The sequence below is a fragment of the Nelumbo lutea genome, chromosome 1 (genome assembly GCF_056320005.1).
Source record: "Nelumbo lutea isolate HS-2025 chromosome 1, American lotus-T2T, whole genome shotgun sequence".
Classification (NCBI taxonomy): Eukaryota; Viridiplantae; Streptophyta; class Magnoliopsida; order Proteales; family Nelumbonaceae; genus Nelumbo; species Nelumbo lutea.
Genome location: NC_142684.1, coordinates 198,786,763 through 198,810,222, shown reverse-complemented (window position 1 = coordinate 198,810,222; position 23,460 = coordinate 198,786,763). Strand labels below are relative to the sequence as shown.

The window sequence follows — 23,460 nt, the reverse complement described above, 5'->3', positions numbered from 1 at the left end:
ATAAGCCCTAGAGGGAGGTCACTCCTCACGTCAAGGTCACATCAGCCAGTGACAAGGTGCTACAAGTCAGCCCTAGACGAGGTGCTCCTAGCCGGCCTAAGTTGTGGTTGAAGTCGCTATGTTGGCGGTAAAGGCAAGCCGCTAGGTCAGGGCGAAGATGAAATACGATCTGGGACTCCCAATCATCGCCTAAGTGGCGTCTGAGTGTTGTCCAACTGTTTTGAGATGCCATGTGTCACAATGTCATTGGAGAGCCAAATCCGCCCTCATCAGAAATCATTCCCATGAATTCAAATTATTCGTGTGCATGATGTCACCAAGCTTTGCACAGATTCAACCTGGATATTCGATTTCATAGTCCATTGACCCAAGAAAAAGGGGTCTCCATTGAATATCGAAGTATGGAGATACCATTACCACAGATCCACCATTAGCCAAGCCATGGGCTCTTATTCGAACGTCATCAATGTGCTAGACAAGAGACCAAAAGTCACTCCATTCAAAAACCAAACTCATAATACTAATGATGCGTCATTTAGCATCCAATACGAAAAAATTTTAACATGAAATCGAACTTTCTTCCAAAATTAAACCTACCAAATGAAGTAGTACTACCAGTTGATTTGAATCTATCCAAGAAGTGATTGACACAGGACATTAAGGAATGATTTCATGGAAATTCGTTCTCATTGCACAAGTGGGATGTTATTATTGTCTACTGTAAATCTAACACAGCAAACGACACCCAGTCTAGCACAAAATGTTGAGCAAATCCATCATAATTACCAGCATTTCAACCATGCAAACATGTAGCACCAGTGCTTATTTATTTATTTAATCATTCCTTTTTTTTCTGAAACATACTCTCTACTGATCTAAACTAAGCACACCATTTAACACAATAAACAACAGAGCTGCTCATTTAGATGCATGCTGTTTTCCTTAAAGAAACTCCATCAAAACTCAATCTAATAAAAGAAAACAATAATCCAATTGCATCAAAACTCAAACCCTACCTAGTTCAATCCAGAATTGATAGCCAAATGAAATTAAGAACTTAGAGGAAACAAACAAAGCTGCTACAATTTTTTTATTTTGTAAAACCAGATAATAAGAAGCTACTAAAAGCTTAAAAACATGCAAATACTAAAATGTTGCTTAAGAATCAAAACCGGTTGCTACAAGTGGAACTGATATGGGAAATGATGTTCACACTGTTCTCAAATTCTCCAGTGGAGTCGCCATTCTGTGAACGTCTGGAAAATGCCTTGTCGACTATTCTGATTATTCACTTCACGGCTGAAGTTATAGAGTCGCCACCCATCAGACATAGCTAACTGGGAGTGATGGGGCTCCCGAATTTGCTTTCGGTAAAAAATAAAATTTTAGAATAAATAGTGACTCCATACCACTCCGCTGAGGCAAGGCTCATCTGGGTAAGTTGAGAGGGAGAGAGGGAAGGGATTAGGCACCCCTCTCTCCTGTTAATGTGAATACCGAAATCTCTTCTTTGTAATTAAATTTTTTATTTGATTTTGCTTCTAAAACAAAGAAATACAGCAAGTCAGTGGATTGGGAATCCATATTTCCTAGCAAATTGGAAGGGTATGATTGAAATCGCATCTTTCCCTCCTTCAGACCAACCCCTTATGGATGCAGGGACCTGAGTAAAAGGGTGAGAATCCCCACCCCTTTTCTATCAGAGTCCCCACCTTCGAACTCGGTTGGTAAGTCTAAGGAGTGGAGAGAGTGAAATAACCTCCTTCTCCAAATGCTGGATAAGACCCAAAACAATCGAAATCCAACTACAACAAAACTGACTAAGTCGAAAGCAAGAAAGAGACGTAGAGAAAACAAATGCTACACTACCAGTCTTTGTTATTCAACCAGCAGAAACGACCTTAAAATATACACAAATAAAAAGGGGGGGAGATAGAAGATTTTCCTCTTGTGGCCTTTACAAGTATCAACGATGTTGATATTCGCAAATGGGTTTGAAGTACTTGAGTGAAGGATATGGAACTCTTTGGTCGGCAGTTCGATAGACAATAGTAGCAGTGGGAGTAGGTCGATGGTAGAGAAGTGGTAGGTTGAAGATTTAACGGCAGAGGTGTGATGGATCGACGGTAGAGAAGTGGCAAGTTGAAGATTTAACGACAGAGATGTGATGGGTCGACGGTAGCGCAGGTTGAAGCTCATCGAATGATCGGTAATAGCACAGTTAAGGAGACGAGGACTGTAGGTATTGCCCTAAGCCACCGCTCTTCGAGCACTCTCTCAGATTTTCCTCCCTCTCTTTCTCGGTTCTCTCTCTCTGTCATTTTTCTCTCCGGCACTCTCATCTCTCTCTCTCTATCGTTTTTCTCTCTGTTTTATTCTCTCACTCGAACTCCCTTTCACTGTCTCACATACTCAACTCAGGGGTTTTCCCATACACTCGAGGTGCTCTTCCCCTCCACCCCCTTTTCTTAGAACGAGTGCCCCTTAATTATGGGAAGAGGAAAGGATGGCTTTTGCAAAACCCTAAAAATAGGATTTGAAAGGTTGGGGTTTAGATGAATAGGGAGGTTTCATAACTTGGGGTTCGAAGGGTAACTTTATAATTTTGGTAAGAAAGGGCAATTTGGTAATTTTGAGGGCTTTTGGGGTTTCCTAACAATTTGGGGCAAAAAGGGGTAATAGGGTAATTTTGAGGGGGTTTGGTGATTTAAGGGTTTGAAGGGGCAGGTTTATGGGGGTATTTGGATAATTCAAGGAATAAAGGATATTTTGGTAATTTTGAATTTGAAGAGTATTTTGAGAATTTGGTATGAGGGGTATTTGGGAATTTGGGGGAAAAAGGGTATTTTTGGAATTTGGAAAATGGATAATTTGGTAATTGATCGAAAGGGGTTAATTTAGGGTAATCTGGTTAAGGGTACTTTGGTAATTTTGGAAGGAGGAGCATGTTGGTAATTTTGGTCTAGAGTAATTTGGGAATTGGTCAAAGGAGTAGTTTGGGTAATTTTGGACAAGGGTATTTTGGGAATTTAGGGGAATTTTGTAAGAAAAGGTATTTTGGTAATTTTGAAATGAGGGGGTATTAAGTTAGAGGGTATTTTAGGAATTGGTCAAAGAGGTTTTTGTACATTCTGGATCGATTGGTGGGGTCAAATTGGCTCAATTGAGCCTAGATGGGGCAGTTCTAGAAAAGGTTTGATACTACTAATCTAGACCTCAGAATGGAATCTAGGTGCGATCAAGGGGCAAATAGGGTTTGTTTTGGATGAAACCTCTCTATGTAGGGCTTTTGGGTAGTTTGAGGTGATTAGTAAGGTTAGATTGAGCCAACTGAGCCCGGATCGGGCAGATTTGTAATCTGGTCAATCTTGGGCCTTGAAATGAAATCTTGGTAAGATTGAAGGGTAAACGGAGATATTTTGGGCTGAGATTTCACAGGTGGGTGTTTTGGAAGGTAGAGGGTCTAATGGTTGTGTCTGATCTAATGGTTTAGGTGTAAGTGGAAGTCAATCGGGGCCATCGGATAGGTATCGAGTAGGTTTGATGATAGATCTAAGGGATCTCGAGGGAAAGTTGGGGTTTTAGGTGTTTCAGAGGGATCGGAAGGGTCTAATTGGGTGTTTGGTGCAAATTAGAGGTCTAAGCGGTGGAGCAAGCAAAAATCGGGTGCTAACATACATGTTGTTATAACTTTGCAATATTCTTTACAAATTTAGAGAGCATTCAATTGGAGACCTCTGTTAATGATGTTTAGGGGTAGGATTGACCATTAACAAGTTTGGTATGTTGTAATTACTATTTACTAGTTTAGTGAATATGTAATTGATATTTTTTTATTGTTTGTTAATAAAATGCTGAGTATAGATATTATTTTGAATATTTCAGCTCTTTCCATTAAAGATTTGGCTTTGGAGTTGGAGCATTCATTTATCATGTTTAGCTTGGTAGACTTGTTGATTGGGTGTTTTGCTTATCTTGATTTCAGTTTAGTGGATAGCACTATTTTTTTTCTTTTGATTTGAGAAAGGGATTGAATGGCTTTGAACTTTAAGATGTAAAGAACTTTACATTTGCAAGATTTAATTATTTTGACATAACATCTTCATTTCATAAATGAAAAGTTTGAATAGTGTTGGGTAGTAGGTTCAGATTGTTTTGAAGATTAAACATCAAATAGATTATTGGATATATTATGACTAGACCTGTTCATGGATCGGGTCGGGCTTGAGCCGAGCTTTCACTTGTCACTAATTAAAATATACTAGGCCCGAGCCCGAGCCCAGCCCGTCCAACGGGCCTATAACTTGGGCCCGAGCCCGGCCCTGCTAAAAGCCCAAAACTCGAGCCTGAACCCGAAGCCCGACTTAATTGAAAAAAAAACAATTTTCCCTATTCAAATTAGAATTAAAAATTCAGATAGTATTTTTTTCTATTTAAATGAACGATGGGCCTACAAGATGGTATTTTTCCCTTTCTTTTATATTCTAAAACACAATTTAACATTCATAAGTCAAAAAATTTATTCAAATGGACATAATCACATAACTAATTTTAAGTTTAATATTAGATCGGGTTGGGCCGGGCTCAGGCCGGGCTATTTTGACAAAACTCGAGCCCGACTCGAATTTATTGCGGGTCGGGCTTTTTGGCCCGAATTTAAGCCCGCGGGCCTATAAGCATGTTCAAGCCCGTCCAGGGGTCGGGCCGGGCTTTTACTCTTTATTAACAAAAAAGTGTTATGCCCGAGCCCGAAGCCCGACCTAATAAAAGAAATTCGAATTTTTCCCTATTCAAATGGGCATTATCTATTTTAATTCAGATTTTTCCCCTATTTAAATGAACAATGGGCCTACAAATGAATCAACAACCTTCTTAAATCAAAAAATTTATTCAAATGGACATCACATAGGGTTTTTACTTAGGTTTAACTATAGGTCAAGCCGGGTCGGGCTATTTTGGCAAAGCCCAAGCCTAGATCAAATTTTATGCGGGCTGGGATTTTTGTCTCGAGGTTAAGCCCGCGGGCCAAAAAGCTTGTTCAAGCCCATCCGGGGCCGGGCCAATGAACAGGTCTAATTATGACATGTTTGGTTCATAGGCAAAGTATTAGTGAACTTTATGGTTAACCATAGGCAAAGTACTATCTATTATCTTCATCTCTGCTTATTTGGTATTGAATCTATGACCATGACAAAGCTTTTAATCTCATGGGCTTCTTCTCCTCTCTCTTCTTTTCATTTTGCTGTCCTTTTTAGCAATAACCATGAGAGAGCAACATAAATGTTGAATAAACAAAGACAGAGGTAGGACGATTTCAGTTCTCAACTCCAATAATTGTTGCAGCAGTACACCTCTGCCCCTATGGGCAAAACAAGCATTTCCAATAATGTGACTTGGGCTTCACTTCAAGATATTGTCCATCACATTTGATCTTATGCTAGAGTCTCCCAATAGATTTAGCAGTGATGCTCTACTAAACACCAGACAATTAACATTGTTCACATTAGGTATTGTTTTATGGATATCTGACCAACTTTCATCTTGTTAGTAATCAACTGATTCAATGGGCTGAAATTGATTCAAACTTTCAAAGATTGATTACTCGATGGTTCTGGTTGATGCTTTTTCTATTCTTTGTCACACTTATGTGTGAAAATACCCTTGCTTGGGCTCATTAGTTGGCTCATGTTGCAGCATGAGAACATCTCTGAAACATGGTTCTTACTTCTTAATATGTGCACCTCCATTATCTACGACATCTCTTGGAAGGTTGATAAGTTGAGTTATCACAGAAGGGAATATCTGATTATGATCATCATTTATGGAACAAATTAAATTAAGATTAATTAAATTTCCATGGTGAGTGTAATAACTTATTGACCCACAATTTTGGAATGAAGTTTATTGTAGAAAAAAGTGAGTGAGTTTAAAGTGGACAGTCTAAATCAATTGGGTCGCATAAATGTGGGTTTTTAATGGGCTTAATCGAACTGAACCGAACTGACTTTGGTTCAGTTATATAATCTATTTCGGTTTGGTTCAGTTAGATAAAGTGGTCAAATCGAAATGTCAGTTAGGTCCTCGATTTGGACTGAACCGATCAAATGTACACCTCTACTAGAAATTGAAAGTTGTGTTGTCAAGTCTAGATTACCTGCCAACAAAATTTGTTGGAAATTATTGAGTAATATGGATGTAACAATAACGAAATCATATTTCTAAACAACAACCATATCCAAATTGTAGAAGATCTATGTATCAAACTAATAATAAGTGAGTGATAAACTTATTGATAATAGTTGAGTTACGACAAGTATTTGCTCTCCTTAAAACTGATTTTGCCACCTCTCAAAGTATTTTTGTTGGTGCCAAATGTTTTCGGTGGTCAGACTCCAGGATACAACAACTTTCAACCTTGTTGTTGTGTGCACTTACAGCCCAAAGCAATGAACCAATGTGTTATGTACACTTTATACAATTCAACAGAGAGAGGAAAAACAAAGTGGGAGAGCAAAAAAATACAAAGAAGAAAACCCAATTTTTAATGTGCAAAAATCACAATTATCTTGGCAATTAAGTAAGCTTATTGCCAACAAAATGTCCCCCACTAACGTTGGGAGTTCTTCCACAATTAAAAGACTAGTAGTTACAAAAAAGAATGTTTGGAATTGAACTCTTAATTAAAATGTTAAAACGTCTTTAAAAAAGTTGAGAATGAATAAATAAAAGTAGGAACAGGGGCATTGGACCCATGCAAGCAGCGCAATACAACATAGCATAGAATAATGCAACGTAGCGGGTGAGCACGTGCGTTTGTTAACCCAACCTGGCCCAACACATGCTTGCATGTGTGTGGTGGTCCAGGTGCACTCTCTCCACATTCCCCATATGCACAAACTAAAAGCACAAGGTAATAGATAAACCCAAGAAGAGTGTTCTTCCTAGTCCATGTGGGACTCAAGCCACTCCATTAGCATGCAAAAAAAAAAAAAAAAGAAACAACGGACAAAAAGACAATTAATTTGAATCACACAAAACCCAAGAAAAAGTACCAACAATTCCCCACACTATTTAAATTAAAACAATACGAATTGGGCACACTTCGAAAAGTAAAACGAATTAGTGGCGATGTCTTGTGAACTTGAATCAACACCTAGTGCTTATAAAGCATGTGTTACTGAAATTTAGTGAAACTAAGGACATGTTTAGGAGTGCTTATTCAAAATAAGTTTTATTTGGGTTGGGATCACACCATTAAGAATGTCTTGGTGTTTGGGAAATAAGCCCAAAATAAGTGCTTATTTTAAAAATAAAGGCTTATTTTTTAAGCCCAAATTTAAAGTTTTTTCTATGCTTAAACAATAAGCACTTATTAGATTTTTTACCAAAACTATCCCCATCATTCATCTTGCTCTAGCGAAGGTTGCCAAAGAGTCATAAGAGACCCAAGTAGTAACCCAACATCAATTCCTTGAGAATGAGCCCCCTATTAAGCAAGTGCCTAGAAATCTAGTGCTATAAGGATTTTCCTATTGCCCACATCGAACCCCAAAAATCTTGTGCTATATAGAACAAAAGAGGAAGGTTCCTCTCTTATTTTGGGCTTACAATAGGGAAGCAACAGCAATAGAAAATGCACAACCCCCGGAAGGATGCCAATGAACAAAGCGATGCTCCCATTGACTCTTGTGGATCTAACAACTACGAGGGATGTCAAAAAATGCATGACCCCCGAAGGGATGCTGGCAAATAGAGAGGTGCCCATGGACTTTTGTAGATCTGACAAATGCAAGGGATGCCAGAAAATGTATGACCCTCGGAGGGATGCCAACAAACAAAGTAGTGCTACCATCGACTCTTGTGGATCTAACGGCCACAAGGAGTGTTGGAAAATGCAAGACCACCAAAGAGATGCTGGCGAACATAACAGTGCTCCCATAGACTTGTGTGGATCTGATGGCCACAAGGGATGCCAGAAAATGCACGACCCCTGAAGGGATACTGGAAAACAAAGTGGTGCTCCCATCGACTCTTATGGATTGGATGGTCATGGGGGATGTTGGAAAATAAACAACCCCCGAAGGGATGCTGGTGAACAGACAACCCCCGAAGGGATGCCAACGAATAGAGTGTTTCTCCCATCGAATCTTGTGGATTTGATGGCCGTGATGGATGCCAAAAATGCAAGACCCCCGAAGGGATGCTAGCAAACAGAGCGGTGCTCCCATCAACTCTTGTGGATCTGAAAGCCCTGAGGGATGCTGAAAACTGCATGACCCCAGAAGGGACACCGACGAACAGAGTGGTGCTCCCATTAACTCTTGTGGATCTGATGGCTGTGAGGGATGCCGAAAAATGCACAGTCTCCAGAGGGTTGTCTGTGAACAGAGTGATGCTCCCATTGACTCTTGTGAATCTAACTGCTGTGAGGGTTGCTGGAAAAAATGCACGACCCCCGAAGAGTCTATTGGTGCTGGGAAGTGAATCGCCACCTGCTCCACCTCTCTTGATAGTGGTAAAATCTTCTTGACTCATCTCCCTTTCCCTCTCCTTCTACATATCTAGAGAATGTAAAGTAGAAAACAAAGACAAAAACCCTAGGTGACGTATCGATGGTTCCTCATATTCTCAAAGTAGTAAGACAAAATATAGTTAGTTGTCCATATATATATATAGAGAGAGAGAGAGAGACCATCACCCATAGGGAATATTTTGAAAATTTCAAAGAAAATGAAAGATAAAATAGTCAAAAGTGCATATTTAAGTATTTAGGAGAAAAAGACTATCAAATGCCCAATATAAAATAAGTGCTTATTTTTAAAATAAGCACTTGAAAGGCTAGGCGCCAAATGCAAATAAGTTCTTATTTGAATAAGCACTTATTTTTAACATAAGCATTCCTAAACATGGCTTATGTCTTGAATCAAATTCCTTAACTATAACCTGAATGCACTTATAACACATATTTCACCCTCTATAACAATTAGATCTCACAGTTTGGTACATTTCAATCATGCACCCATACCTAGGTTTTCTTGAATGCTCTAGAGAACAAAGCCCTTTATTCGCATAAGAGGCAGCCCCACCTTCACACTCATATAGGTGAATTCATCAAGGGTGTACTGTAACTATCCACACCACTCATAAGGGCTATGAATTCATTAAGAGTATGTTACTCAACCTCCTTACATTGTAATTAGCACCATTTACACCTAGGGATGGGCACTCTCAAAATATAATATGATAGTGTTTTGCCAAATTTACATTGACTTGTTATTACTCATTAAACATTTTTAATGGGATCTCCAATCACAGTGGTTGGATTGCCACCACTACCTCATGGGACTTCCATGAAATGGCTCCACCAAGTAAGGTAAATACATACCCACTAGTTGATTCGGTCTCATCTAAATCTGATATCCATTTTGCATCACAATAATCTTCTAACACAATTGAATATCCCTTAAAATGCAGTCCAAAGTCAATAGTACCTTTCAAGTACCTCAAAACTCTAATTAATGTAGTCTGATCTCACGTTCGGGGTTATGGGTGTATCTACTTAGTTTCTCAATAGCAAATGCAATATTCGAGTGTGTACAATTCATTAAAAATATCAAAGTACCTATAATTCTAGCATACTCATGTTGAGAAACAACATCACCATTATTTTCTTTAACTTAACACTAGAATCATAGCAAAGGAATCCTTTATATTTAGAACTGTACCCCATAAAGACACACAAAGTTGCTTGTGTAATTAATTTTATGCTTTCATGGGGTGGAAGGTGGACAAAACAAGCATAACCAAAAAACTTGAACATGGATAGGTCTGGGGGTTTGTGAAAGAGAGATTGAAAATAATAAGAATTATTCAAAACAGATGATGGAAGACGATTTATGAGATACACAATAGTGTTGGCTGCCTCCACCCAAAACCAAGAGGGTACATGGGAATCCCGTAGAAGTGTTCTGACTACACTCAAGATATACCCATTATTCCTTTCTGCTTCCTCATTTTGTTAAGGGGTGTTTGGATATGATTTTTGGGGTTGAATTCCATGTTGTTTTAAATGATTTTAGAAACCCCCATCAATATACTCTCCCCCTAAATCCGATCTTAGCACATATTTGAGCATCAAATTTGATAGTAATATAGGTGTGAAAGTGTATAAATATAGTGCACACTTCATATTTCTTTTGGAGAAAATAAACCCAAGTGAAACAGGTGCAATCATCAATAAAAGGTTACAAAGTAATTATATCCCAGCCATGAAATGACCAAACATCACTATGTATTAAATAAAATTAAATAATTGCATGCTCAAAGTGAGAAGGAAAAGGTAAAATATGACTCTTACATAAACCACAAGTGATGTAATATTTATTCATATTTTTAAAGAAAACAGTAGAAACAGGTAAACTATAAAAGCAAATAACTGATCAAGTTTCTTAGAAAACTGATGGCCTAGGCATTTATGCCACAAATGGAAATCATTATTATAATTAAAAAATTCAAAGCTAGAAGTAATAGAAAGAAAACATGAAGTAGAAGCAAGTGTAGTCTTATTCTTCTCAAATTCCAAAGCAAATAGTCTTCCCTACCTATGCCCCTTCCCCTTTACCTCCCTAGTTTGTCGGTCATGTATCAAACAACCATTAGAAGTGAATGAAACATTGTTCCCTTCCTCTACAAGTTGGCCAACAGAAATCAAATTGGTGGTAAGTTTAGGTACAAATAAACTTTTGGATAAATGAAACGAAGATGACTTAGAAGTAGATAAATACAAATCATTACAGCCAAGTATATCCAGTTTTTCACCATTTGCAGTGATAATGTATTTATTGGGAAGATGGGGTCTGGGATACTAACCGAGAGTGGCCTTTGTCGTATGGTTAGAGGCTCATAAGTCAATATACTAGAAATTGTTTGGTGAAGGGCAATGGGTTGGTGATTTACCAGACAAACCAATAGCAGAAAAGGCTGAAGAGATGACTGAGGAAATGAGCCATCAAATCCATTCTTCATACATGCAACCAGAGGTGTAGTTTTGGCCATCCATAGAAGTAATAGAGGATGAGGCATATGAACCATCTACAACAGTCTGATAGGCCTTGTAGCTTTCTTTCTTCTGATTTGACCCATTACCTTTTTGAAGTCGGGTAGGACATTCAATAATAATATGGCCAACCTATTTGCAATATGTGCATCTGTTATTTTTCTTACAATGGTAAACAACGTGCCCATACTCTTTACATTCATACCATTGTACCTTAGAGAAGTCCTTCTTCCCTTTTGGTTTAGTTGCTAGGATGATAACATCAATGTTGGAATCTTTCGTTCCATCCAATATAGTCTGTGTAATCAATCTGGTTTCTACTCTCAAAATCTCTCCAATGATGGTATCTAAGTAAAAAAGTGTTTTTCAACTTAGGATTTTAGATCTGACAACTTCAAACTCAGTACTTAGGTGTATTAGAAAATGCATAATTTTTCTCTTGACAAAGTGTTCGTTCATGTGCTTCACATAGCAATATCAATTACGACTGAACCTAGAATCCATGACACAATTTTTGTGTTGTCAATCTTCCACTAATTTAGTCGCTTAACATTGGAGTCGTCGGACTTAGATACAGAGCCATCCAAATATCCCTAAAGACCCTTAACTTCAACATGGAATTGAAAGTTAAACTTCCATAATGCATAGTTCGTACCATTTAACTTAATAGGAAGAACCTCCATCCTTTCTAATGCCATTGGGAGACAAAAGGGCGGTTACACACACTTCCAGAAAATCAATAAAACTCAAACGAGAGGAAGAAAAGGAGAATACCTTTCAGCCGATGTCCAAAAAAGGTAACTGTAATGTTATGTCGAACTAAAAGGAAGAAGATGGTAAGGGTAAAATTGGGTTTTAAAAAAGTATACATCACATGTATACGAGTTTTGATAGAATATTAACGAATACTAATGGTAAATGTAGAGTTAGTCAATTGTTAAAAATAGTAGGGGTAGAATTAATCAATTTCCTAAACCTTAGGGGTAGTTTAAAAAAATTTCCCTATTTTATATATAAAAAACATAGGCCCAATAGGGGGGTGCTCACGGTTCGGTTAACCAAAACATGGGGCTTTTTTTGTAACTGAATCGGTACTACCGGTTTTTGGAAAATCGGTAACCAAAACCGAATCGAAACCAATCGGTTAACTAGTTGATCACTTTGGATTATATATATATATATAATATTATATTTTAAATAATAAATAATATATCATATATTATAAATATATATGTATATATATATTTATATATAATGCATATTTATTAATTTATAATATATAAAAAATATATATAATATACATAAATATATAAAAATATATGTATACCGATCGGTTTGGTTAACTGTCAATTTTCTATATTAGTTAACCAAAATTGGACTAATACCTTTGGCTTTTTAAAAACACCGAACTGAAACTGAATTGACTAGTTTGGTTAATCGATTTTTCAATTCGGTTTTGGTCGATTTTTTTTTTTGCTCACCCCTTGCTCAATTAAGCTTGGCCTACTCGATCCTGGGCTTAGGTTTTAGGCCTAAAACCCAGGCTAAGCTGAGCTTGGGGGCTTGGGGCCTAGGCAATCGCTCTTACCATAAGTGCAAAAGCCCGGCTCGGGAGTGCAAATCAACCCCCCACAACATTTCATAGTACATCCCTGTCGTATATTGGGAATGCAAATGCAAATATATACACTACATATTTACCCATTTTTCCATTTATGAATGCAAACATGGTTCACATTTTAAAATGTTTTTGCATTCATCCAGTTTCATTGATAGTGCAAAGGTGTGGGCCCATCATTAAATGTTCCATCTATATTGTGCTCTAATGCCTCAACTTTGATTAAAGAGTTAATTATCAAAGGAATACAAAATTGTATCTAAAAAATAGGTACTATAATACTCTTCTTTTAAAGTGAAGTGTCAAAAAAATGCATTATTACTTTGATAATCATTACATTTCAAACAAACGCTGGCAAACACAAATCGAAGTGGATAAATGCCTCGATTCGGCATTTGTATCGCAAACAAATGGAGCAGTTATCTAGGTGCTGGTCTGTCACGCGGGTAGTTTTACATCCGAAGAAACCGTGCGGCGTCCAAGCAATAAGCCTTCTGTGTCAGACCGTGACAGGTGGGTTCAGGCTACGTAGTGTTTTTATCTCTACTAACCTTTGCGCTTATATACGATCATTTCCCTCTCTGGCTAGGTAAGGTCGTGGTCGTGCAGTCGTGTGCCGCCAGTCCCGCGTCTCCATCTGACCATCACTGTAGCTTCTTTCCTTTGTTGCTTATACCTATATAAAGAGGTGCTTCCAGCTTCCCCCGTTCCGGTTCGACATTTTATCTGAAACCCTAGCTCGTTATCGCGGAAAAACAAACATTTAAATCACCAGGTAATGCTATGAGCCCTAACAGTTTCAAAGGTTTAATACAAAGATTCTGCTAGATTTCTGTCTATCTTGATTACTTTAAGGGATCTCAAAAGATCTTGTAGGACGTTCAATCATCACTAACCGAATAACCCTGAAATAAAAGTTCTAATATGCCTTATCTCATCCATTCTCCTGTCGCTAATCTTTTTTTTCTACTATTATTTCTCTTCTCTTGTGAATCAGTCCTTGTATTGCATTCTTACAAGCATAAAGAATTGGTTCATTCAATGGACGGAGTTTCAACTGCGCCGGCTGAATCAACATTATCTTGTGCTCGATGTGGCAAGCCTGCTCATCTTCAGTATGCAATTATTTGCCTCTTGAACGGCTGCAATTTTTTCCTTTGTTATGATCAACAATAGAATGGAAGAATAGTTAGCTTCCACCACCTGAATTAACTTAGGAGATGGGATTGTAATTCCTCGCCGAACTTGGAGTAGCACTGCGTTTTGTCTGATTTCCACATCAATTTTTTTTTTTTTTTTTTTTTTGTGGTTTACTTCTATTACGCCTCCCATGTTATGGAGAAGTCCATATAGGTTTTTGTAATGTTAATGCAACAGCCAACCAGCTAACCAACCGACCGAACAAAATGTTGATATAGGATTACGTGATATATGTTTTCAGCAAATATCTTAATAAGTGTGTGGAGGGGGGGGGATTAAATATGGATATTTTCTTGCGCTCCTGACTGGCTAAACTGGGGCATGTTGATATGTTAGTTGGTACTTGACTTCTTGCTAAATCTGTACCTCTAGATAACAGTTACACACAAGCCAGTTTCTATTACTTCAATCTGATTATGGTCTACTATTTCATAGCCATATTTTTTTTTTCTTTTTTTGATAGGTTTCATAGCCATGATTATTGTATACATTGAAAGATAAAAGCTAGGGAAAAGGATTCCTTATGTAACTGGTTATTTGTAAAATTCAGATTATTTTACTCTAGTACTATTGGTTAAAGTATTCCAGTAACAGCATTCGTGATTTTTTGTTGAAATTGAAAAGTCTCAGTGTGAACATGTATAGTAAACCGAATGAAGATCCTAACATAACTCTCATCATAAGTACATAAATTAATTAACCTTAAAAGCAAACAAGTCACCTATTGCCTATCTCAATCTGCTCCTGTTGCATGTTGCAAGCGAATTCCTCTATTGTGTTTACTGATCTTTTAACCCCTTTGAATGCGGTGTTTATTCTAAATGCCACAAGCTACCTTAAAATGAAGGAGCTCCAATGGGCTTGCATCCCTACCTCACATCAACTTAATCTAATCTCCCTCTCCAATTGGCCCTGAGTATATTACCAGCAAGGCACTGAGGCAGCAACATCTCCTATATGATCTCAGAAGGCCTTTCCTGATATTCTGGAGAACAATATTCCATAATAATGTTGTATGCTTTGTTTAAGTTTTTTCTCAATATTTCATCCCAAAGCTATGCTTCTTGGAGTAATTTATGGCATACACAATATGCTTCTTGGAATAAGTTATGACATTATTTTTTTAAGTATGCACTACAATGTGGTGCATACTATCACTTTAGATATGCCAATGTCATTTAGATTGCTCCTTGTATTTTCAAAAACTTCTGGATGAAGTTCCAGGTTGACTCACTGCTTCACCACTTGCTTGTCTTTATTTGTTAGTATGTTGTAATTTTGATTTGCCATTTTCACAATTTTCATGTATGCAGGTGTCCCAAATGTGTGGAGTTGAAGCTTCCTCGTGAAGGTGCTGCTTTCTGGTTTGTAACTAATTTTGGCTTTATCTATATTGAACCATTTTTGCCATTGTTTAAATTCTTATAATTTTGAATACATTAAAATGCATTGATTCCACAGAAATCATGGAAATTGCAAGAAAATATATTATGTATATATACTAAATATGCATATTTAGAGGCTAATTTTATGTCGCTGAATTGTGATGAACAAATTTCTAGCGAGACAATATGTTCAGAGCTGGGTGTCTCATGTTTCTTGCCTCCTCTTCCTTTTTGGCTAACACCCTCAGTCTGTGTGCATCCTGCATGCTTCTTTTTATGGCATATAAATATTTATGTATAAATGCACGCTGTGTTTGGATTTCTATTATTGATAAAAGTGATTAAAAAATCAAGGTATTTTTTAGCTTAGTAGGGGAAAAAGGTGGAAGAGGGTGCATTTTGAACATGGTAGGTTTGAGATACGATGTCATAGTCACTACCGTTATTGTAGTCATTGTCCAGACCTCATCTAATCGTGCGCAAATAATGATTTTTTTCAAGTTCATAACAAATGATTATCTTAGAAGAGGCTGAAATACACAAAAATGGCTGGAAGAGAGAAAAAGTTAGGTTGAAGGATAAATTGACACCAGAAAATAAAACCTCAGTCTGGATAATCTCTCTGAACTCAGAATTGGCAAGATGTCTATTAGCTGGTTAATATCCCTAGGCACACAACAGATGAAACTGTCATCACTGATCCTTAAAAGTGACACTTTCCGAGTTGTTTTCATCTAAAATTCACAAACTCAAGAGTCTATTATAGCAAATATGCCACTGAAAGATGAAGACACTGTGTTGAGTTTGTGAATCACAGATCTCATAAGGAGGCTTACACTTCCTTGTGCTTGGAAGGCTTGTGCCTCTTACGTTCTGAACTATGCTTCATGCCTCTGCATTATAAAACATTGGGTCAGACTTTCCCAATTCTTACACACTACAAGCACTCTAGACCTGCACCCAAACCTTTGTAACATTCAATGCAAAGCGATGGTTAACCCATTTATTATCAGCCACAATGCTAGCAATTCATTGTTGTTTGTTTAATAGATTATGTCACGGGATTGTGAATGCATATATGGAAATTGTGTGAACAAATCTCTTTCTCTTTTTCCATTTTTTCTTGTGCCCATATATGTATGTGTTTGGTGGTTCATATAAGATGGCTTCAATTTATTTGGGATGTAGGATCCAATTTTACTCCTCTACTGATTTCATGTCACTTGGCAGCACTCAGGATTGTTTCAAGGAGTCTTGGAGTTCTCATAAGTCTGTGCACTTGAAAGCAAAATTGTCTGCACTAGGGACAGGAACTCCAGATGAGCAAATTTCATCTGCACTTAGTGAGGGCTGGCTTTATTGCTTAAAGAAAGGACAGGCTCGAACATCAAAACTTCCTCATTTTGACTGGACAGGGTATTTCTCGAGGATTTCTTTGTCTTTTTTCCTACAAGGCTCCAAGTCTCCATACAGTGAGAAACTGTACAGACTAAACCCAAAACTCAGGCCATCAGAAACCACAGAATCCCTGTTTACCCCTGAAACGCGTTCTCCTCTCAGATGAAAAGTTAGATGTTTTGGTTCTTGAACAAACTATTGGCCACAGCCCAACAACATATTCTCCTCACCATTTTTCTTTTCGTATGATTCTGTAGCTATGGCCTATCGTAGAATTGTAGTTACAGGTGATTTGGATCTGAAAATGTATCTTGCTCTTGGTGATCCCTTTCTTAGTAATGTGATCCAAGAATCTACTTGACTTCAACAGCTTATCTAGGTCTGCTTCTTGTTTGTTACACATTCAAATGAGACTATTTTATTCTACTTCTCTCTGACCTTTTCTTTCTTTGATTATGATACTGTAGCTGAAGACATTCTCCTTTCATGGTGTTTTGACAGTTAAAGTTGCATCTTTTTCATTCACAGGGCACTAAGGCCATATCCTATGTCAAGCAGACGTATTGTTCCTGAGCACATTGACAAGCCTGACTGGGCAACTGATGTAAGTTTGTGTGTGTAAGATACTAATTTTTTTATTTATTTTTTATGATTTCCTTTGAAGGGCTACACAACGGGGGGTGCAGATGGGATTCAAGCCCAAGTCCCCCCTATGACCAGCAGGAGACCTTTCTAACCAGCTAGTTGGCACCTCGATTAAAGATACTGATTGTAGACCATGCTGATAAGTTTGTTTGACATGAATTTTATGTTATGGCTGTCAATGAATCTGATTGGCTTGTTAGCTCAATCTGTTGATCCTTTTTTTTTGAGAAGTGAAATATCATTAAAGTAGAAAACATGTACAACAAGAAGATGTACACAGGGATTTACAGCACACTGCCAAAGCAACCCTGTACCCTCTGAGCCTGGTTTACAAAAAGATTATCATAATCAAAAAGAGAACCGAAATTTATATCCCAGAAAGCCAACAAAAAAATTTGCCCATATTTTCTGGAAAATTGAATCTTAAGAGCTTCTTTTAAGCTTGAAGGTTTTTGCATTTCTCTCCTGTCAGATGCACTAAAAAACTGCTGCCCTAGCCCCTGGTCCACCTCTATCAATCCCTACTCTAGCCCTTGCTCCCTAAATCTAATCTGTCAATCCCTTTTCCACGTCTGGGACTATTTTATAGGTTTGATGGTGTTGCCCTCGGTCATGTATTACTCATTTATTTCTTCTATGGTGTATGTGGTATTGTTTTTGTTCTTCTCTTTTCAGGTTTATATTTTACTTGATCATTTTAAGTAATTATTTCAGTTGATATAAACCTAAATGTCATTCTTTTTACAAAGAGTCTTCTTTTAAGTTGACATCCTTGGCTATTGAAGATTCTAGACCTCATATATCTCGTCCTCTTCCTTGTTCTGCAAACCTGTGCCTCATCTTAACAGAATCAATTCATTAGGGTTTGTTCCTCTTAAATCTACTTTTGATAGGATAAAACTATCTTTGATCCTTCTATGATCCAACCCGTTGACAGCCTACATATAGAGCAATACAGTTGCATTATCATGTTAAAATATGCCTTTTTGGATTGTTGTATTCAGTCATGAATATATAGATGCTAATGTTGGAAAGCAAGCAAATGATATCTGTCTATGTTTTTTGCTTTTTGCTTCTCTCTCTCTCTCTCTCTCTCTCTCTCTCTCCCTCTACTTATAACTTCCTATATGTTTACCTATTTCTTTTGGCAGGGAATCCCTAAAATTGAGCCCAATAGTGATCTTCAGCATGTTGTGGAGGTAAGTTCAGTCTGATTAATAAGATGTTTGGATATGATGAAGTTGGACATTTTCTGGAAGAAGCATAACTTTTCTTTGTGTTGGCATGGTTTTTTGAAGGTCAAAACTCCAGAGCAGATTGAGAGAATGAGAGAAACTTGTCGAGTAAGTTCTTGGTGCATAGAACTTCTTTCATTCAGAACTTTTTTTCTCATCTTGACTATCCACTAAAAATGTATAATTATCTTTTTTTGGGTGGTTCTGTGGGCATAACACATCTTTGATAAAAGGGGCACACTCCTCATTATAAGCCAAAGAGGACTTATTTTAAAAGACAAAGAATACACATGCATAAGCTTTTATCATTAGAAATGGGGGTCTCTCATCTTTTCAAGGGTATGTGCCAAATCATCCCCTCCCCCTCTGCTAGTGTAAATTGCAAATGCATATGGATACAGGCACTGTCCATCTATATGAGAGCATTTTAAAAGATCTGTTTAGAACAGAGGTTATTTGGACCCATTCCTCTAGAAACTATAGACACCTTTATAAACTAGACAACAATGACATTTCTAGTTAGCAATTAAAATAACCCAACCATGGAACAGCTGCATGAAAGAACAGCATGAATTGAGCAAGTGCACAACCCCTTCTGTATCTTCAGAAATATGACTATTTCTTACCAGCAGTATACTCAAAACGGATATAACCAGTGTTCTGAGAACCGGACCGGGCATAGAACCGGAGAGGGGAGAGGTTCATGGGTCAGAGGTTCAAGCAGGGTTGAACTGTGATGGCGTGGCATATACATATATATACTAGGGGTCATATAAATATTATATATATATATATATATATATTACATTTTACAACTTCTAATATACTTTAATATGGTGTATTGATGGCAAGTTCCTTAATTTTTAAAGCAAATGATTAGAGTTCAAGTCTCTTAACTTACATGTTCTTTAAATACATGTGTAATAAAGTAATATGTACAAGAAAGAGTCATTAATTGACACAAGTTAATAGGCGGATTAATGGTAATTAAGCAATACATGAAAATAAGAGGTCTGGATTAATGGTAATTAAGCAATATATGAAAATAAGAGGTCATAGGTTCAAATCTTGTTAAGCACATTTTAGACTTTCTATTAGTTAAGGACCTAGGCAGTTTCATGAAACCGGGACCGGTTCACCGGTTTTCCAGTTAAACTGGCTGGTCAGCTGGTTTTCATTGGTTTTTAACCAAAGCGGTTATTGGGGTATGACCGAACCGGCCAAGTTCCCGGGTCATTGTTCAACCTGTCCGATCCGGTTGTCTAAACACTGGATATAACAGATTGCAAGACAGCAAGAGGTAGCCATATATGATAGAAATGCCATTAGTTCTTGCTATTGCTATTGCAAGACATCAACCTCCCATTGCTATTGCGTCAAAGTGACTAGACATAATCCTCGAATGTGCCATAGAGCATATATTAAGATAGGTGATAGAAATGCCATTAGTTCTTGTCTGAGTTGTGATGGAGCTGATGCATCAACAGATTTCATATGTCATGCACGTATGTATGCAGAACTATGCTCAATAAAGCACTGCTCTCACTTAGTCACTCCTAAATATTTAAGGTTGGCTGCACTCTGCAGTAATCCTGTTTTACTATTGAACTTTATAAAGGGCCCTTTACTGTTTGAACAGTTTTTCTCCTACTACTTAGCTAACTTAAAGAATTTTGTCAAGAGAAATATCCTTGTAGGAATGCTGACTTTTGCTGGGATCCATGATCCCGGAATAAACTTATTTGAGAAAAGATTCTTTGGTTGACATAATTTAAAGGAAATAGAAAAAAACTGGATCAACCGATAATTAATCACCAGACCTTCTTTTTTTGAACAGGTAAAGTATAATTCATTGATAAAAGATGCTGTGCATGAGAGAATGTACCAAAAGAAACTTTATGCCCCCCAAAAAAGTCTATATACAAAAAAGAAGAAGAAAGTATAACATTTTTAAATACAGGATGTAAAGAAAGCCAACTCCTCAAATCCTCTATAGCCCTGTTAATCACTACTGATTCTGGTGAAGAAGTCTGCTTGAAAATCCTCAAATTTCTTTTTGACCATATGGCCCACAGTACTGCCAGTGGGACTGCCGACCAGCAGACTTTCTTCCTTGACAAGCCCGAAATGCCCCAGATCTTGCAATGGGTTCCTAGCTGAGAGGGGGCTACACCAATGCAGATTGATAGCCCTTAAAAGTGGCTCCACACTGTTGAGCTGAAACTACAGTGTAGGAACAAATGGCTAGCTGACTCATCCTCTCTGTTGCAGAGCACAAATAATTTGTCAGGGAGAAGTCATTATGTACTGATTCACTTCATTACCATTAGGGTTAGGGCTGTCAACAGAGTCCGAAAGTCTGATACCTGATCTGACATTTTATCCGATTATTTCAGATTCTGATGGTTAACTTAATTGGATTGGACACAGATTTGGCCTGATTTAATTTTATAATATACATATTATATAGCCATAGGCACACACACCTACATATCTATATATATTTTTAGTATATATGATTATATAAAGTTTATAATTAATAAATTTGGTATTTTATATGTATATAGAGTAGGATGCAACAGAATATATCATCATGACCATCTAATCCTTATCCCAATCATATGGGTTTTGTTGGCTACATGAATCCTGTAAATTTAATAATAATAGGAGTGCAGATCAGGGTACATTTAATATTGAAGATTAAGAGATAATTCAATGCGACCTCTTCCATTATCTTGGTTGATTAATTCATAACAACGGAGAAATTTAGGAGGATGTTGTCCATATAATTAGTTGTGGGCAACGTGGAGGGACACATCCAGAGTCTTATGTGATAGGCAAATACCATATGGTTAAAAGGAAAGTTCCATAAAACAGTTGTATGGTCATTTATCAAAAGTAAATAAATAAATAAATAAATAAATAAATAAATAAATAAAACAGTTGTATGGCCAGCTATGTTGTAAGACTGTAGAGTATGGTGTAGGGCAGTCAAGAAACAATATGCCCAAAAAAAATCAGTGGCAGAAATGTGTATTCTGCAATGGATAATGGGAAAGCTAGAAAGAATAGGGTCAGAAATGAAGTCATTTGAAGGAACTTAGCAGTAGCTCCAATAAGTGTTTTTTTGGTAATGAACCCAAAAATGCTTATCTGATAAATAATGCTTATCTGAGACTTTTAGGACATTTTAGAGATTCAAACTTGTAATGTATATGTTTGCCTTTTGATTTAGGGTGTTATCTTGACACCTGAACAGCTTGTATTTGTTTTTGTTTTATTAAAATTTTATTTTTACTCTTCAAAAAAGGTGCTCATTTCTAATAAGCAGCATTCATGAGTGTTTGGTGAAAAAGCACTTATTTCAAACAAGGGGTAGTGTAAATTATTCATAGAAAACAGGGGTGGTATAAATTTGAGCTTCTTGAATAAGTACTTATTTTCAGGAATAAGCACTTATTTGGGCTTATTAACCAAATGCTGCTTATTTGTGTGATCCTGACAGACTTGGCCCAAAATAAGTGCTTATAAGCACTTAAAAACAAGCACTCCCAAACATAGTCTAAGATGGTTTGGTCTTGTACATAGAAGATCGTCTACAACACTCGTAACTCTGTAAGGAGCGATCTCTTGCAACTTGCAAGTTGAAGGGACTAGAAGGATATTGGTTGAAGTAGTAAGCAATGATTTTAACTACACCGGTATGAGCTATTCTTACACCATTGGTCCCAAGCCTGGACAAAAGTGGAGGGTTGTACCAGGTTGGCATCAGGCATTAAAACGTTTGCCAAACTCTTAGGGTCATGGATCTTTAATTGTCTTTTTGTGCTCATGGAACTAAATAAAGCAGAATGGTGAAACAGGATCCATGTAGCTGACCCTGGATAGCTGGGACTAGGCTTTAGATGATGATGCTAATGAGCACCAAAATACAATTCAAGATTTATGACCATAAGACAATTCAAGATTTATTTTATATGTATGAATTAAGAGTGGTTGACCCTTTAACATTTGAATTAGTTTCTTTATTTTAAAAACGATGAAGTAGGCTTGGATTAAATCCAAATTTCATCTGAAATTTGATAGCATTTAACTTCAATCTGGGGCCCCTAGATCTGATCAGATTGGATTCAAGTTGTGAATAATTGGATCAGATTTGGATATGACTGAATGTGATCCTAATCTGGCCAGATTACCACCCTAGTTAGAGTTGCACATTGTGATGTAGGACAGATAGGTGCTCTGGGAGCTAGGTGGACTGAGAGCATAGAGGAATGACTCAAGGAAATAAGTTGCAGCTTTAGGAGAGTTTATCCAAAAAGTTTAACATGCTAAGTTTGGCAACCAATCAGTTTCTTTGATAACATTAATTTGTTAAAACAAAAAAAGTAGGACTAAGAATGGAATTTGCCTATGAAATTCTCTATGCGGATTTGGAATGAAGGACTACCAAGAAAATACCCCTATAATAGGAAATTCAAGAAATATCAAATAAATTCTAAAAAGTTAAGAAATATTCTATCATTCTGTGCTTTGCTGGACTTCCTTTGAACCAAAACCATCTTTCTCCTTGTCTTGACACTTCTAGTGATTTATCAGGCTTGTGGGAATTTACAGATTGATTATTGAAAGGGATTCGAAGGGATGGCTGGAAAAAGGAGAGGGGGGGGTGACTTGGCAACTAAGGAATGATTACTGAATATTTCTGTGGCTGTCAAAAGACATGAACATCCTAGTATATTGGGTTAGAAGATCTGCAAACGGCTTGCCAGACAATTTAGCTAAGCAAGATGTTCAAAGACAGGTTATGTATTGGGCACAATTGTAATATGGGTTGGGTGGCTTGCCTTGTATTCGGCATGCTTGTGGTTCTCAACTTCTTGTGGTTGCTGAAATAAAAGGCTTGTGGGAATTATAATGTGT

At 37.3% G+C, this 23,460-nt stretch overlaps 1 protein-coding gene across 2 annotated transcripts in view; it reads left to right on the top strand.

The window, feature by feature from the left end:
- The first annotated feature begins 13,074 nt into the window (after positions 1-13,074).
- MAP1A (methionine aminopeptidase 1A) overlaps positions 13,075-23,460 on the top strand; it is a 32,250-nt gene continuing 21,864 nt past the window's right edge. The window contains exons 1-8 of one of the 2 annotated variants that reach the window (XM_088962141.1): positions 13,075-13,187; positions 13,264-13,449; positions 13,672-13,789; positions 15,188-15,238; positions 16,490-16,675; positions 17,186-17,261; positions 18,454-18,501; positions 18,601-18,645. In XM_088962141.1, coding sequence (XP_088818267.1) covers positions 13,716-13,789; positions 15,188-15,238; positions 16,490-16,675; positions 17,186-17,261; positions 18,454-18,501; positions 18,601-18,645 — 480 coding nt within the window. In that variant the 5' untranslated portion in view covers positions 13,075-13,187; positions 13,264-13,449; positions 13,672-13,715. The remainder of the gene's footprint in view (positions 13,188-13,263; positions 13,450-13,671; positions 13,790-15,187; positions 15,239-16,489; positions 16,676-17,185; positions 17,262-18,453; positions 18,502-18,600; positions 18,646-23,460) is intronic. The other variant, XM_088962142.1, reaches the window with a different exon arrangement.